General features: G+C 36.9%; 1 protein-coding gene across 7 annotated transcripts in view; it reads right to left on the bottom strand.

Annotated features, from left to right (window-relative positions):
• Window positions 1-8517: 8517 nt before the first annotated feature.
• Window positions 8518-18142, bottom strand: part of LOC117181592 (protein lap4) — a 485727-nt gene continuing 476102 nt past the window's right edge. For 5 of the 7 annotated variants that reach the window (XM_033374437.1, XM_033374439.1, XM_033374438.1 and 2 more), the window contains one exon: window positions 8518-11210. In XM_033374437.1, the coding sequence (XP_033230328.1) occupies window positions 10932-11210 (279 nt within the window). In that variant the 3' untranslated portion in view covers window positions 8518-10931. The remainder of the gene's footprint in view (window positions 11211-18142) is intronic. The other 2 variants (XM_033374444.1, XM_033374441.1) reach the window with 1 other exon arrangement.

Here is an 18142-nt window from a genome sequence, read left to right as displayed (position 1 = left end):
AGAGAGTGTAAAGTTTGATAACTTGCGGCTGCGTCAGTTTATCTTCAATGTTGTTCCAAATACAGCTCAGCGATTCGATATTATTTTGGGCCGTCCCTTTACTGAGACACCAGACTTAGGTTATACGCGTATCGGAAATGAGTTAAAGTTTGTTGACTTCGATGATAGCTTATTCGTGAAGGGGCAGGATAGGGATAAACCTAGAGTGGTGGAACAAGTAACTCTTAAATCCGGAACGGTAAATTATATTAATGTTGTAACTGGAGACGTTAGGGTACCGATGTCAATCGTTAATGTAAGTAATGTACCTGCGGTATTGAAGAGTGGTCAGAAACTGGGGGGAAATGTATGGGCTATTGAACCATTGCCAATCCCGAAAAAGCGTAAGGTAACGGTTTCTTATGAAGAGATACAAGTTGATAAAAATTTGACAGGCGAACAAAAACAAGAGCTTTTCGAAATTATAGATGAGTTTAGGGATTGCGTGGCTAATGACGTGTCACAATTAGGACATACTAGTCACATTACTATGGACATCAAAATAAAAGAAGGAGCAACTCCAATTCAGACAAAACCTTATCGGTTAAACGCGAAAGATCGAATGGATTTAGATGGTGAAATAGAAAAATACAGAAAGGTAGGTATTATAACGGACACGGAGTCTCCATACGCGAGCCCCGCTTTCGTCGTGCGAAAGACGGATGGCAGTCCCCGAATGATTGTGGATTACCGTAGATTAAATAAAATCACGACCCTTGTAAATTATCCTATATCAAATGTTGATGATATGTTAGAAAAAGTAAGTGACGCAAGATATTTCTGTACTCTGGATTTAATGTGTGGTTACCTTCAGATGCCCTTGACGAAAGAGGCAAGAGAGAAAACTGCGTTCATGACCGAGAATCAAACTGGTGAATTTACGCGCGCGATGTTTGGGTTGGCTAATGCCCCTAGATACTTTGCAAAATTAATGTCACAGATGTTCGGAGAAGCAAGGAAAAAGGGCATTGCCTTTACTTTTTTTGATGACATTTGCGTTTTTGCAAAAACATGGGAAGAGTTGCTAGAGAACCTGCGTGAGATTTTCGAGGTTTTGCGAGAGGCCTCATTAACGATCAATTTGCGAAAATGCAAATTTGGCATGCGAAAAGTTGAATATCTGGGGTACGTATTGGGTGAAGGAATTTTACAGCCAGGGAGTCGAAAAATTAAGGCGATTGAGGATTTTGAGAGACCGAATTCAAAACACGAAGTTCGGCGATTTGTAGGATTGGCGAGATTTTTTAGAAAGTTTGTTCCGAACTTTGCTAGAATGGCGGGACCCCTTACGGATCTTTTAAAGGAAAAAAAGGAGTTTAAATGGGGCGAGGCTCAACAAAAAGCGTTTGAGGAAATAAAATCTGCCCTAATAGCGCGGAACGTTCTAAAAGTATATAACCCGCATGTATATCGTACTGAGTTGCATACCGATGCGTCAGCTGCAGGATCGGGTGCTATGCTATTGCAAGCCGACAGCGAAAAGGAACCACTTAGTTTGGTTTACGCGATTAGCCGGCGGACAAATGTATGTGAGTCTAAATACCACTCCAGTCGGTTGGAGCTTCTCGCTATAGCTTGGTCGCTGCAGCGACTCAGACCACTTTTGATTGGAATACCGTTCGTGATCGTAACAGACTGTCAGTACCTTGTCCACCTTAATACCTGGAAAACTCAAAATGCACAAGTGGCTCGGTGGGTAAGCGAAATTGCGGATTTCGACTTTGACATTAAGCATCGTAATGGAAGTCAAATGCGTCACATCGACGCACTCTCAAGGGCACCGGTTGAGCAACCGAGCGAGAAAGGATACTCGGCCTGGCAAATGTCGATTACGACAGCGGAAGATGAAATTTTAATCTTTCAGCCGTCTGATCCAGTTGTTAATGAATTAATAGAGATACTAAAAAGAAAAGAAAGTGATCGATCAAAGGATGAGCGAGTAAAAGTCAGAGGATTTGTTTTAAGTGATGGTTTGCTGTACAAGCGCGAAACGGAAAATGAGGAGGAAGTAGAAAAGTATGTCGTACCACGTGAAATAAGAAAGACTCTTGTGATCAGATATCACGATTTAATGAATCATTTTGGTGTAAATAAAAAGGTTGCGAGAATCAGAAAATATTTTTACCTTCCAAGGTTGCGAAGTTACGTTAAAGTTCACGTTAAGCATTGTTTTGGTTGTATAAGGGCAAAACGAAAGTCGGGTATAGAAGAAGGGGAATTACATCTCATTCCACCAGGTCGCCGTCCGTTTGATATTGTGCATCTGGACCACTTGGGACCTTTTCCCACTTCGACTCGTAAAAACAAATATGTACTGGGGCTTATAGATAACCTCACTAAGTTTGTTAAACTTTTCGCGGTTAGAGATGTTAGCGCTAATGTAACTGTTGAACAGGCTGAAAAATTTATAGACGAATTCGGAGCACCTGCCAGGGTGGTTTCTGATCGAGGAACAAGCTTCACAGCAAAAAAGTTTCAGGAATTCTGCTAAAAACATGGCATTAATCATACGTTGAACTCGAGTCGACACCCTATGGCTAATGGTCTGATTGAACGATTAAACCAAACTGTCTTACCAATTACGAGAATTGCGACAGGGTGGGGAAACGGCGAAGAATGGGATAAGTGTCCATCAAAGATCGAGAGTGATCTAAATTCAAGTGTAAATGCATCGACGGGTAAGGCACCGTATGAGGCTCTATTGGGTTATAATCCCCGTTTCGAAGAAGGTCCATGGAGGGAAGTAACAAAGGGGAGCGAATTGTACCATGCACCTGAGGTTGGTCAAAAGGAAATACGTGAAAATATTAAAAAAGTGCAGCTAAAATAGAAACAGCGTTATGATGCGAATCGTCTTCCAAATGTAAAATTCAATCTCGGCGATATAGTTTTTATGACAAGAAAAGCTGTTGCTACCGGTGAATCAACAAAGCTTTAGGCTGGCTTTACTGAGCCGTTGGTGGTTGTCAGCGATGGTTATCATGATACCTATAAAGTCCGAAAATTGAATGAATCACGCGATAGATCTTTTGAAACAACGGCCCATGTAACTCAGCTGAAGCTCTGGAGACCTGCAAATGAATGGGAGAATGAGTGCGAAAGCGAACCAGAAGATGAAAATGTTGAACAAAAGATGAATGAGAGTATAGAAAAGGCGAGTGCTGTACATTTAAGTGGGTCAGAAAAAGAGTCAAAGTCCGATCCCAAAAGAGAGAACCGACAATGAGAACCGGTGGAAAACAGAAAACGTAGATCCGGTCGTCGACGGCAAGAACCCACATACCTTAACAATTATGTGCATTAATATGTACTATTCTATTTTAATAATTTTGACTAATAATTTGTTGTGACAGGATTTTATAACTGCGAATAAAAATTATGATAGTTATAGAATTTCACAAGGTTTGGAGGGCCAAACTCAAAAAGGATGGCCGAGTGTTAAGAATATATTTAAATAGGCGGAAGTCGATGGTATGTATCCGGCGGATCAGTCGCAGCGTTGGCGAGTGGGGCGCGTTTCCAAAAACAGACAGACTGCTTGTGACCACGAAAGGGAGAGGATCGTTCGCGACGGGCGGTGCGCTGTGCTAATTACCATGTTTGTTCTCAGCCTTCTTTTGAATGTAACAAATAAATAGTGCTGAACTCATTACTTCTATTAACTTCTGTGTAGTGATTGAGTTAACCCGAAAATCCCTAGCCCCAGACTTTATAGGCGGTTCTTAACAAATCAGTAGTGGATTCAGCGAGTGAAAATGTACAGATATTGATTTTTGATACATTTATAAGGTTATTTTTTATACGCACAAACATGAAATATTATTAAATTTTTCGTGCGCGAGATATCCTGTCGGTCCCAGTCGCGAGTTTCGAGGTTAGTCGTACTGTCAGTAACGGAACGTCATTCTTCGGACTTCAAATACACGACGGTGCAGTGGGTAAGTAATTTTGATTGAAAAATAATCATTCTGACGCGAGGGTGTAGCAAAAGTGCTAACGAGATCAAAAAAGTTATTCTGACTCACACAACAACGGAAGGTAAGCGTTGTTATTGAGATCAGTTCATGTTGATTTGAATAAATTATGGTCCATCCTATTTTTTTCTTAATAATTTCCAGAAAAACAACAAAAAGTGAATGACAAAGTGGTACACGTACAGAATATGTGAGCCAATCCCAACATTGTTATAATTTTTTAATATTAATTAATGAATTTTTTCGCGACCACGCTTATTTTCCATTGCCTGGCAGTTGGTACTATAAGCTAAAAAAATGTCCAGTCAGTTTGAACAACATTTTTTTCTCAGAAACCACACTCCCCAAAGTGGCCAACTTTTTGAGAAACACCCATATCATGGGTGTGAGAGAGGCGTATGCAAGGTCAGGAGAGTTGCGAAGTTCACGGTTCAGGACTATAAGAGGCCACAATAGAGAAGGAGAAGAAGAACACTTTGTAGAGTCCCGAGATACTACGAAAGCCATTGAGGTACCCCCGAGATGGCCACTGGTGGGTCTCAGTTATGCAACTCGCTGTTCTGACCATAACTTGCGCCATAAATTGCTTGTGGAGATTGTGACAAATCAACAAAGGATGATTCGAGTAAATTAATTTTATGTGGCTTTTCTAAAGAATGGAATTTATTTTATATGATCATTTTAATTAATGCAAATTGTTAGAAAAAGTAGAATTTTAGCAATATGCATGAGCCTACAAGAAGCCACAAATAAGAAGAAGTATGTGCAGTAAGATGCATTACCTCACGATCTCATTCATTCATGATGTTCATTTGTTCATGATGTTCTCATTTATATCATGATGTTCCTCATCAGTGACAAAAAACCCGCAAAATGGCTAAAATATAATACTTTGAAGCACATAGGCTTATTCGTTAATGAAATTAACACCCCACCCCTCTTACTCATACCACCCTAAAGCAGAGAAAAAACCCGCATTTTGCGTACACTAAATTTCTTACGAGCCGATCTTTTGCACACCTTCACCCCCTACTTTTTACCCCAACTCTAAGTAACCTTTCTTGACTTGAGAAAGTTTATAAACATAAAAATTCCGCTTCTATCAGATTTTTACTTTAAATTGCGTCATATTTGATGGAGAAGTTATAATTTTTCGTTCACATATGATGCCAAACTCATGGCAATACTAATCAGCTGTTAATTATTGATAAAAATCAATATAACATCAAGCCTAAAATTCTATATTTTTTCCATTATATCACGTAAATTTAGATAGTTGATCTATCATTTAATACCATCGAGCTCATTTTTATTTTTAACAAAATGGTTTAATTTTAAACCAGTTTCTAAACAATTGAATTTAAACAACAAAAAAAAGTATAAAAATGGTTTGCTACCAAAGACGAATTTTTTAAAATAAATAAATTGTCAACATAGGAGTTTTAAGTTTTAACCAAGAAAACTGTATTTTGGCCAAAAACACAAATCTTTAAAAAAACACATGAATTTTTAACTAGAAAAGACAAATTTTCCACAAAAAAAGAAACAATAAAACTTTCAACTAAAGACATGATTTTTTAACAAAAATGGTGATTCCTCAAGTAAAACAATTATTTTTAACAAAGTGATTCAAATTTAGACCAACTAGTTCAATTTTCTAACAAATTATTTAATTTTCGAGAAGAAAGTAAGAATTTTCGACAGAAAAGGTGAATTTTCAAACGAAAAATATTAATTCTCAACAAAAAAGTTAGTTTTCAACCGAAACAGGTTAATTTTTAATTGGATGGAAATAGTCAGTTCAACAAATTAATTTTTAACATAAAAAGAAACGGATATTCAACAGAATGGTTAAATTTTCGACGAAAAAAAATGATTTTTAACTAAAATGACATAATTTCCATTCTGTTTTCTCTGTAACTATTGGAGCATGGATCTCCCTGATATGATTTTGTAGGAACGTAGAGTATACTTCGCTGCAGCATTTGTACTGAAACTTATTTTGACAGCATTCCTCGTCTTTTTTCTGAATCCATTTTTTATCGAAAATGAAAATACGCGAACATAGAAAATGAGGATATTGGAGAAGACACTTAATCTCGAGTAGGACGCTAGACTGAGAGATGCACACGGTGTGCGTGCGCAAAAACGGGTGTCTGGACTAAAGAGTAGGGGGTGAAGGTGTGCAAAAGATCGTCTCCAAATTTCTTTCTGTTATTGAAACTGTTTTCTCAGAATAAGTTACCGTGTAACAAAATGCAGATTTTGCTCAGGGTCTATTGACTTTAATACTTAGGGTTGCGTGGAATATAGCACAATGTGTCCAAAATGTATAGGGACACCCAGCTTTTTTGGTATAATTTTTTTTCTACTTCAACAATTGGCATCACATTTTTTTAATACATTGTAGAATGAAATTGACGATCTTTTCAAAATGTGGTGACCCTGAAGCGAGTTTTTTGTTTATTTCGACAGTTTTAGTAAAAAAAAAGTGTTTGTTATTAAATTATTGAGATTGTTTAGACTCCTTTCGTTGACGTTATCCCACGCTGACTTTACCGTTTCCGCAAAGTCTTGTTGAAATGTCAACCGAGTAGATCAGAATCGTTGAATGTAGAGCTTAAGATGTTCTTCAAGCACGGTCTGATAATCTCCACAGGCAAGCACGCTTCAATTTTTTGGAATAGAAGCTGCATTGAACGCATGAATGGTCGAAGGTGCGTGATGCATTATGCATTTATTTCTCCATTCTTAACAATTTGCTTCTTTTAGTCTACGTAGTGTCCAGTTAGGACAAAATCTTCGACAAGAGTCTCTTTTTTTTCACACGAAATTTTGGTTGCGGATCCACCATGGTATGGGTGACATACAGCAGTTTCGGGAAAGTTGGCTTGGCTTCCATTAACCATAAAATGAACAGCGAAGATTATCAAGCAGTGCTTGAAGAACATCTTAAGCCATATATTCGACGGCATTTGCCAGCAAGTCTACCAAGGATTGGTTCGTCGAAGCAAAGATTCCAGTACTCGAGTGCTCAAAGTAACACCAAGCAGTATGCGACGGTCACAGAGCTCAAGGAGAGGGGGAAGTCAGCGTGGGACAACATTAGCGCAAGCAGTCTAAAAAAATCACAATTATTCAATACCAAAGCGGATAAAAATGGTATACAAGTACGACGGAAAAGCGATTTAGTACAAATTCGTTGTGAATATAGCTTTAATTACTTGTATAATTCTTTTTAAATATAGTTTCAATGACTTAAAAGCAAATTTTTCGTTGTTGAAAAATCCAATTTTTTTCAATTGCCCTTCTTAATTTAGAAAAACACTTTTTCACTCAAAATTTTTCACTAAAAAACACTAAAACAAATCGCACTAGGTTCATCAAATTTTGACATAAGTAGTCAATTCGATTCTATAACACATTTAGAAAATGTGAAGCACTTTGTTGAAGAAAAAAAAAATTATGCCAAAAAGCTGGGTGCCCCTATACCTTTTGGATACACTGTACTATATTCTTCGTAGATTGGAAGAAACAATATTCTAGCTCTTATAGATCTAAAGTTATTGTGTTCTGAAAATCAAAATATCAAGTTATCATGACTTTATTTTTAGATAAAAAAGGAAGTATAGGATTTTTTTTATAATACCCATCATTACAAGTCAACCATTTTTTTATTCCACTCAACCCTAACTATTGAATTGAAGGCACCCTAAGCATAAGAAAAAAAGTTGTCAAGAAAATAAACCAAGTTTCGCCATGTTTATTTTGTTTAAATAAAAAGGGATTTCAAAAGAAATGTTTTTATTCATAAAAAAGGTACTTCACAAAAAACTGACTTCAACATTTTTTAAAACTTTTTCCCGGGTAAAATTTTGTAAAAAGTTTTATATTATAAAGAAATTTTATTTTATCTGCAATACCTTGAATGTTATTAAGATCCAATCATCGGATACAGAAATTTCGATAACTCAAAAAAATTCAGTATGGCGTAAATCCAATAGATTTCGTAATTTTTCAAAAATCCTTATGGCATGAAATGTCTCTTATATTGCACTATAAGATCATCAAGTTTTTAAAAGTCGAACGACCACTTACAGAAGCTAATATTCCCTACGTATACTTGCCTTATTGTATTCTGCGTTCATTTTCATTAAAAAGCCTTTTATGTCCTTTTGTAAACTTAAGAGCTTTGACCTTAAGACAACCGACATATCGATGCACTCCACAGTAAATCCCCATCATAATTCTGAGTTTTTTTTCGTACACGCAAAATTAGATAAATTTAATTTAAATTAAATGATTTATAATTCGAAATATCATGTCCATGAGAGCACAGTTACTGAACTTGAAAGTTCTGTTTTCCATGTTCTGGTTACCTATTCATTACCTAGTCTCATTTTAAAGCTTTCTGTTTTCTTTGAAACCAGGTCAAAATGTATTAAATCCTTATATGTTTTTACTATTTCTTGAAGTCGAAGTCAATGAAGAATGTTTTTATATTCATGCTATTCACTCCAAGTTATATTTGAGGATGTCATATTTCGACATTGGTAAAATCGACAATTATTCTGAAAATAAACTGTTTTTCTACGTTGATATTTTCTAGAAGCAATGTGATGCGTTTCAGGAAATAGTTGAAAGTCGAGCATATCTTATAGTCTTATTTCTTATTAACAAGTTGTGAAAGATCTTTTCAATAGTACTAGACTAATAGTTGTGGACGGGTATCTTATATATTTTAATTCTATAAGTTGGATTTTGTAACTACACATAGAGCAAATATTTATATAATCTTGTACAGCATTATAAACAAGGAATGTATATTGCAGGTTTTTCGATTGCATTTTCTGTGAATAAAGTAATAATTTAATTTCGAGAGAATTAACAATTGGACATCTTAAAATATCTGTGCCAACTCACAGATTGTAACCACAACCTTTATCAAAGATGTCGACAAAATTATTTTCTATGTATCGTTACATATTCTACTAAAGTTATCCAACGCAAAAAAGTCAATTGCTTATCCTAAGACTTAATTTGCTGAATCATTCGCCTATTTTCTTTTAAACTTACAAAAATCTTGAATTTAAAATAGATATATTCATTCCGAACGCTAAACACATTTTGTTATCAATGTTTAGATCGTAAATTATAGAAATAATCGAGTGATGTAGGCCTTAAAAATAAAAAATAAAGTACAATCTTTTTAATATTGTCTAAAAATACTAAGAAGAGCAGTATTGTTATAACAAACACAATTTTTTTGTAGAATTATAAAAACGAAAGGAGAGGTCCTGAAAAAAGATGCAATTATACTTTCAAAAATAGCAATATTCATAACTGAATGACCCATTTTCTTGATGAAAAAAATTCCCTGCAGTTTCTACGTATTCCATGTAAAAAAATTAATAATTTATTGATAATTAATACAAGTCGTGAATGATTGATTCTTTTTTAATGAATCTATGTTGCAGGGAATCTTTTTACCGATAAAATTATCCACATTTAATAGTAATTGCGAAATTTTTATGAAAAAAAATTTTAACCAATATGAAAAAATTCGGTTAAAATCCCATTGTTATATCAATTTTCCTCTATATAACCATCTTTGCTCTATTTAATAATATCAGCATTAATGTAATTGCATTTTTTGAAATTATTATTCACCTTTTTCTAAGATCTTTTCTTGCTTTCTTATAAATTTATAAATCGGACAAGTTTTCACTTGACAATTTACATTGGTCTTGTAAATCGTTTTACATGGAATCTATCCAGAAATTTTCATTCGAGCTTATTTTGGAATTCTGAATCGACTGCTTCATGTACCAACATTAAAAAATGATAATTGAAATACTCGTATAAAAGTGCAGAGCGTTTATGCCCATACTCACATAATGAGCCCCCTTTAAAATACTGAGTTAAAAACGTAGGCTTCACGAAGTTATGGAATAGCATTTTAAAGGCTGCTGTATTAGATTTTTCTGAAATTTTTCTTGTTGCTAAAACTGAATGTTTTGAAATATTTTTAAACATGCGCATTAGAGTGGATAGAAAAATTATTTGTTCGACTTTCAAAAACCCACGGGACGGCTAAAAGTTTGTGTATGCTACTAATAGTTTATCATGAAAATTTGAATCTGATGAAAATTGAGCTATCTCAAGCATATTGAAGTATTAATAATTATTTATTGTTTACTCCTGATGCATTTATAACTTTCAGCAATTCTTACCCACCAGAATTTGTAGTCAATATTATTGCTGACACATCCTGAATGATAGAAATATAGAACTAAGTTTTAAAAAATGCATTATGACGTAAGCCCTAAGTTAAGACCAAATAAATAAAAAAAAGTTTGCTTTTTGATTCAGTTATGGCTGAAATTTCTATTGAAATTCAATAAAAAATGAAGCTATTTTTTACTTTTTTATTTCATTTTAAAGCTTATATCTTACCAAAAAACTTCTAATTGCAGAAAAAATATTTCACGCTCTTCGCTGTTTAAAACTTCACTACGCTTGCGATAGCTGGATTTTTTTCCATAGAATTCACATTTTCGGAATAAACAAGATATAAAAGCATACATCAACTTTTAGTGCAGCTCTTACTATAAAAACAGACTTCATGAATGTGCAACTTAATAAATGGTTTTCACCATTTTCATAGATGGATATTTATTAAGTGTACCAATATACTATATGCCCCGTACTTTTAACAATAATTTCTATCTGAATAATTATAATTACATCTATTGTTTCCTTAATTTGTTATGCTAATTCATCTGTACGACCTATTCAGAAAACAAAAAGTCATCGATACGAAATGCCGAATGTATGTTCTAGCATGTTGAAGTATGAAGTCATATAACAGTTTCTTATACAATCTTTGCACCATTACATAATGGTAAAGCATATCAATCAATGACGTCCTTTCTTCGAACGTTTTCGCTTTTTCTTCTTTGTAGATGTACTCATAATATTCGCACTATTTTTGCCGTCCGTCGGAGTATCCTGAGACTCATTTGCGGAAATAAATGGATCCGACTTTTCCGTGGGGGGTTTCCCTGCTGAATTTTGTCCAGTGACGTTTTCACTTTCACTTTCAGCATCGCTTGCACCAGTCCCAGCAATGCTTTCGACATCTTCTTCCGCATTGCTCAGCTCCAAAGAAATAATTTTCTCTCGCAGCGTTTCAACCTAGTTATATAAAACAAAGTTATTTATGAAAATATAAAAATACTCAACTGATAAAAAAGGAACAAAAGTAGCTTATTATTATATTGATATAATTATTTAGGAAAAGGCAGTTATTCGTGGCTCAGGTGGTACAGTGATTGTTCTATGTTCCAACACTGCAGTCTTGGCAGCCACGCTGGTGCGTGTTCGATTCCCGAAGCAAGAAGCGAGGCTAGATGTGTTTTCAGAAAGCTTCGCTTCTTTCCCTTGCTATTCTACCCCACAAATACCCTACAGCAAATAATTGACCCTATAGTGCAGTCGTTAATGACCCTAGCAGTTGATGCGACTTTAACCCTTAACTGGCACAACTCCTTCCTATTACGTAAATTGCGCAACGAGCCTTTTTTACCCCACGTGTTCAAATATGTCTCGCGCAGCCGGTATTAGATATTTTTACACAAGATAATTATTTAATGTAGTTTAAGATATACTTTTTAAAATGAAAGCAATTTTAGAGTCATTAGTTTAATTTAACTTAGCTAAAAAAAGATTGAAAAGAACGACCAAAACTGAGTTTTCTTACTTAATTCATGCCTTATTCATGCATCTAAAAAAGGTATTTATTTTGCAAAATGAAAACTCGATTTTATGGTCAAATAAAACATCATATTTTTCCATGTTTAAATAAATTTATTTGTATTTGAATTCACAAAAATAGTTAATAAAAATAAAAAAATAATATAAAAAATAGTTTTTAAAAGTTGTAATTACTCTTTCAAACCTACACAGTTGCTGCAAAGGCCTTCGTGGTGCTCATGGCACATCGGGTGATTGCAAGCGATTGCAAACGATTGTTTGTTCATGAAGCAAGCGTCGCCGTAAATTGTAGGTTATTTACAGGAGCAAGAGACTATGAAACGACGAGAAAAAAATTTATTTCACTTTAGATGATAAATTAACGTTAGGAATTGAACGAAAATCACTAATAGCAATGGCATAAATTTAGGTTGAAAATCACTTTTTTGCTCACTGACGGCATAACGGGTATCAAATACCCCACAGTTTTACAAGGTCCACTTTGAGCGGGTGCCCAACGTATCCTGACGTTTGACGCTCTATACAAACCGACTTTACCTTTAGTTAGTGATGTCAGTTACTGGTAAAAGTCGACTCGTGGTCCATTTTCTCGAATTTAGTACGTTTAATTCGAGCTCAAAAATTTCTAGGATTATTTTTTACCCATAGTGCCAGTTAAGGGTTAAACATTCAATTAATAACAAAAAATGTTAATGAAATGTGAATCTTAAAATGTAACTGAAATGTAATATGGTGATATAATTCGATGAAAATAAAAGTGTTAACAGCTCAACTAGTGTTTAACTAGTGCTTTACTGGTGGTTGCGTGACTATGGTCTATTATCTGAAATTATTTGATATTTTTATGTCCGCTAAATTATATTCGCGGTTATAAATACTAGTTATAACCATGAATAATATTTGGCAAACATCCATGATTTTTTCTTTCGTCACCTGAGCGTCCTAACCCCACCTGTCATTCGAGTTAGAATAAATTCCATGTCGCGCAGTCCCGTACAAATGTTAAAGCCCTGCTTACAATCCAAAGCGCAAGAGCGGTTTAGCTGTTTGTCCGCTGCTCGTAGACTATTGCGTGTCGAGAGCGAACCCAATCGCGCGAAACCCCCTTCCAGCAACATCACCAAAACGATTCTCGCCAATGAACTCGCATTCGCTACGTCGTGAATGGTGCGCCGCCGTTGAAGCGAAGCTTATAAAAGTAAGGTCCGCGAGACCCAGAAGTGAGAATCGATTAGTTCGTTACAATTTGTTGTGAGTAGAACGATCGATTGTTAAACTGGTCTACTGGGTGCACAAACCTATGTAAGTTCTTCAACGTCTGTTAGAATAGGGTAGGAGAGGATTTGATAGATCGACTTGTGCTCATGATAGATTGATAGATTCTGGTCTATCAGACGCATTAGGTCGATTGATCAAAAAAATTTTGCGCTCAGTAACTCCAATGTCACAGAGCTGAAAACTAGCTTCCTGCCTAGCAGGAAGTAGCAGTGCCACCGTAGTGGCGTTAACCAAGATGGATACAGAAGATAACTTTTCCATCTTCTCGTCGAAAACTAAAAAGCGGAAGCTCTCCAAATCATTCGATAACGCTTCGGACAGCGCCAGCCATGACCGATCGTCAGCCACTTCAATCAGAGGCAGCCGTAGGACGTCGAAAACGTCAATTGTTAGTAGGGATCCATCAGATTTAATAGCAGCCCCTAACTGTCAAAACACTGATCTGAACAAAACTAAAGCACCGGGAAAAATACCCCCAATCAGATATATATTCCATTCGAGTTTCCTATCTCGAAGAATATAGAAAAATTATCACCAGCCTAGAGCAGCAAGGCTTTCAATATTACCTATATAAAAACATTGAGTCTCCATCCATTAAACTAGTGATTAGAAATATCCCCATCGCGTTCCCGGAAGAGTCACTTCTCTCCGAACTAAAAGAGGAAGGGTTTAAAATCACGTCGGTTGCTCGAATAAGGAGCCGGCAAGTTAAAAAAGCATTACCAATGCTTCGGGTAACATTGCCGAATACCCCTCAAGCAAAAGAGCTTCTCAATCAGAAGTGTCTTGCTTTTATAAAAATAAAGGTCGAGCCATATGTAAAACCTAAGGAAACCTCCCAGTGCTTTAAGTGCCAAAGGTTCCAACATGGGTCTGACGTGTGTCACGCTACTCCACGCTATGTGAATTTGCGGTGGCACGCATCAAAACTCCACATGCAAAAAGAATCCTGAATCGCTGGCTACTTGCGCCAATTGTACTGGAAACCATCCCACTAATTACAGAGGCTGTTCTGATTTTAAGCTCAAGTCAGTGCCCAGCCGCAGAAAAAATTAAAGCTTTACAGTACTTTAGTCGCCTCTACTTCCGAAGCACATACGATCAAACCTCAAACTATTCAACCACCCAAAACTCCGAAAATTACTAGAACTTGCGCTAACGCACCTATCGCCAAGAAAACTCAAGGCCAATAAAATAAAAATACGCCAAATATTGTCCCCAATAAAAATACTCACTCTCAGGATATCAAAGTAAACCTTGCTAATCTACTACCTTAACCACTGACATTATGGGGGGGGGGGGGATTAACATTAGCGAAGCTATAAATTCAACCGCCGAGATTATAAGTAATATACTTTCATTTTCATTTCTTTTGGAGTGCTCAGGGTATCCTTAAAAAAAGACACGAACTAGCTACATACCTCCATACGAATAAAATCACCATTTTCTTGCTCAGCGAAACTTTACTTCGCGAAGTTTTAAACATCAATTTAGTACTTGGCTACAAATTATACCGGAATAACACTTATAGAGGTAACGCGATCCTAATCCAAGAAAACATCGACCACCACGAACTAATAATTCCTGAACTTAAAGTCCTTGAAGCCACGGCAATACAAATAAAAATTGACGGGAAACCATATGACATCGTCTCGCTCTACCAGACTCCCTATCGTGAATTTACAAAAAATTACTACAGAAAAATATTTAAACTATCCCCCGCGGTAATCGCTCCAGGGGACCTGAATGCTAAGCACCTAGCTTGGAATAGCAGAACAACCAATAAAAATGGAAAGCAATTATTTGAATTCATAAACGACAAACATCTGCTTATCTCTGCACCAGACTCGTATACATTCTTCCCTCACAACACTAAACATAAACCTGATCTTATTGACCTTGCATTTATCAAACTGAAGTCAATTTTGAACCCGCGCTAACAAACTCTACACACATTGACGAAGCCATAACTAATCTAACTTCAAGTATAAAAACTGCAGTTCACGCTTCGGTCCCTCTTTATACCGTAAACAAATAAGATCCACCTCTCAGCCCCGAGATTGAAGACCTTATCGATACCCGTAATAAACTCTGCCAAACGCATTGAAAAACTAAAAGCTGCATTCTCAAAAACACAATCAATGACCTGCGTAAAACAATAGCAATTAAAATTCAGAAGCACAGATGTAAAAATTGGAATACAGAAGTCGGTAAACTTCCTAAAGCCCTTACGAAGCCGCGAACCAATATTCCCCCTCTTAAAAAACCAGATCAAACATTTGCACTTTCTCCAACCGATAAAGCAAATCTCTTAGCTGCAAATTACGAAAGTAACTTCGCTCAACACGTCAAGCCATCTGACTCGCAACACATTACTGAATGCGAAAAAATTGTTTCCGACTTCCTCAAAATCCCAAGCACGGATAATTTCAAGAAAATAACCTGTAAGGAATTAATAAAACACATTAAAAATACTAAAAATAGGAAAGCACTCGGCCCTGATTCAATTTCAAATGTAGTCCTCAAAAAGCTTCCTATCTCGTGCCTAACTCACCCAGCACATGATGCTTACACCCACCGAATTCATTAGTTTAAATTTGAATCAAAGAAAACAAACTGGAGCTGTTTTCCTCGACGTAGAAAAAGCTTTTGATAGTGTCTGGCATATAGGACTGCTCAGAAAATTAATAAATTACAATTTCCCATCTTTCTTTTTCTTTCTTTTCTTTTCCCATCAATTTTTCATCTTATCTTTCTAACAGAAAATCCTTAGTCAAAATAGGCCAGACACTTTCAAAAGAGAAAGCCATCCGAGCGTGTGTGCTCCAAGACAGCATCTTAGGTCCGGTATTCCTTATTATCTAAGTAAACGAATTCCCTGAGGTCCCCGAAGTTACAATTGGATTTTGTGCAGACGACACCGCGCTATTCACTTCCTCTTGGTCAGCTCCGAAAATCTTAAAATTACTTTAAAAAAGCGCTTGAAAACATTGCGGCATGGGCTAAGCTGAGGAGAATAAAAATTAATTTAGCAATGTCAGAATCAAATCTTTTCTCAGTCAGAAAGCCTGTTAAAATAGATCCACCAAAAATGTTTACTGAACCAATTGAATGGAAAAATTCCCTAAAATACCTAGGGGGTAAACTCCATAAACGTCTTAATTGGAAGCAGCATATCCATGAAACAACGAATTTCATTCTTCGACCCCTCTACCCCTTCCCACTCTTCCTCTTTACTTTTCTCTCATAAAATAAATTATCAGATTCTGTGTTTTTTTCCCGCTTGCGGGCTCTTTTCCCACATATAATAAACGTCACTCTTAAATCAAGTCATGTCAAATTTCTCTTAGATTGTGTAACAATGCCCAAATGGGTAACGCACAAGAACTTCTTCCAGTCCGCATTATTCGCGAGTGCGCGACTGGCGCGGCTACGGCGCAAGCCACATCTCTCTGGTTGTTCCACTCAAACCCTGGCCCGAGCGAAGAAGGCCCAACCCATAACCTCCCCCCCCCCACATGGATCTCCCTTGATTCCTCCCGGCTGGCGTATCGTCTCCATCACCGTGCCCACAACTGGACCACCCACCACACTCGCTTCCTCCAGTAGAGTTCTTACACATCCAAAGTACGCGATACTCCCCCCCACTCACAACATATCAAGTCTAAAATCGATATTAGAAATAAACCTTCCACTTTAATTTTAAAATTACTTTTCTTTTCATTTTGTGAATTAGTTTCCATCTCCTATTTAGTTTAATACTTTTGAATCAGTTTCAACCCACATTTTGACCTTAATTTGACGCCCAAACGTGGGCCCTGAGAGAAAAGTTAACACACTTTTTATCCCATCTTCTGCTCTGCACACTTCCCTTATAAACAGTGTCCCGTCTACTCAAGGTATGCGTTACTCTCAACGAAAAAATTCCTCTCACTTCTGGAAATGAGTGAGTGGTGCCCATAATTCAACGAACTTCGACATGAACTCTTCCATGCCTGAACCTAGAATTTAACTAACTAGAGCACCCACATCCTAGTAGTAATCACTAGAGCTCGAATTTCTCGACAAATCTACCAGATGTTCACATCCTTAGAACAACCAACCCTCATGGAAAATAAATACCCTGTGGAAAATTCTCCAGCTGTAAAGAACCAGCACCCTACAGAAAGCCCACTCCCTTGACAAAAGCAAGACCCTGTGGAAAATATGCAACCCCCTATGGAAAACCCACCCTCTGGATAAAAATCAATTCCCTGTGAGAATTCCATCCCTTGCATATCTACACACCACCATCGATCTCTGATCTATTAGTTCAAAGGACAGTAGCACTTGCACACTGGAAAAAAATTTTCAGAGCATGGACTTCTCACTGAACAGCATCCTCTATTTAAGCCCTATTGTAAACATGGCCACCCCTAAAAAAACCTACCCCTTGGACAAAAACAAGGACCATGTTCTTCTCAGAGAAGAACAAATATGGTGGAAGATCCAATATGCTGAGAGCGGAAAGACACGCATTCGAGAAAAGGGGAGCACCTTATTTAAGACATGCCCTAACTACGTTTCGGTCAACCATTTCAATAACTAGCGTGTCAGCGCCCCAAGTAATGCTAGCCATAACGTACATCCTGTTAACCGCCCAAGATAGACAACCCAAGATCCTTTAGCTAAGGCGTAAGCACCTCTACCACCATCTTCAGGACAGTCAGAGAAGCGGTGATAGCGCCACCCCTTATTACCAGAAGCATATCCGCGTATTGAATAGGCCTTATCCCTCCGGGAGATAGTCCTCAAGCATCGCAAGATCCAGATTGAACAGTAGCGGGGTGAGTACCCCGCCCTGTAGGACGCTAACCCCTGTAACTCTCGGCTCGGCGCATTCAGCAGCTCCCTTATTATGAAACTACGAAAATATCCGCAGTCATCGAAGCTAAATAATTAAGTGCCGACCTGCTCCTCTTGAACCCGAACTGGTATTTTGGAATATAATCACCACTATCCGCAAAAAACTCTAGGCGACGCGGAAACAAACTTCTCAAACAACCTGTTCATAGTAGATTTTACAGAGATTAGAC

The sequence above is a fragment of the Belonocnema kinseyi genome, chromosome 10 (assembly GCF_010883055.1).
Source record: "Belonocnema kinseyi isolate 2016_QV_RU_SX_M_011 chromosome 10, B_treatae_v1, whole genome shotgun sequence".
Classification (NCBI taxonomy): domain Eukaryota; kingdom Metazoa; phylum Arthropoda; class Insecta; order Hymenoptera; family Cynipidae; genus Belonocnema; species Belonocnema kinseyi.
The sequence above is the reverse complement of the archived record's forward strand: the minus strand, read 5'-3'. Positions and strand labels throughout refer to the sequence as shown.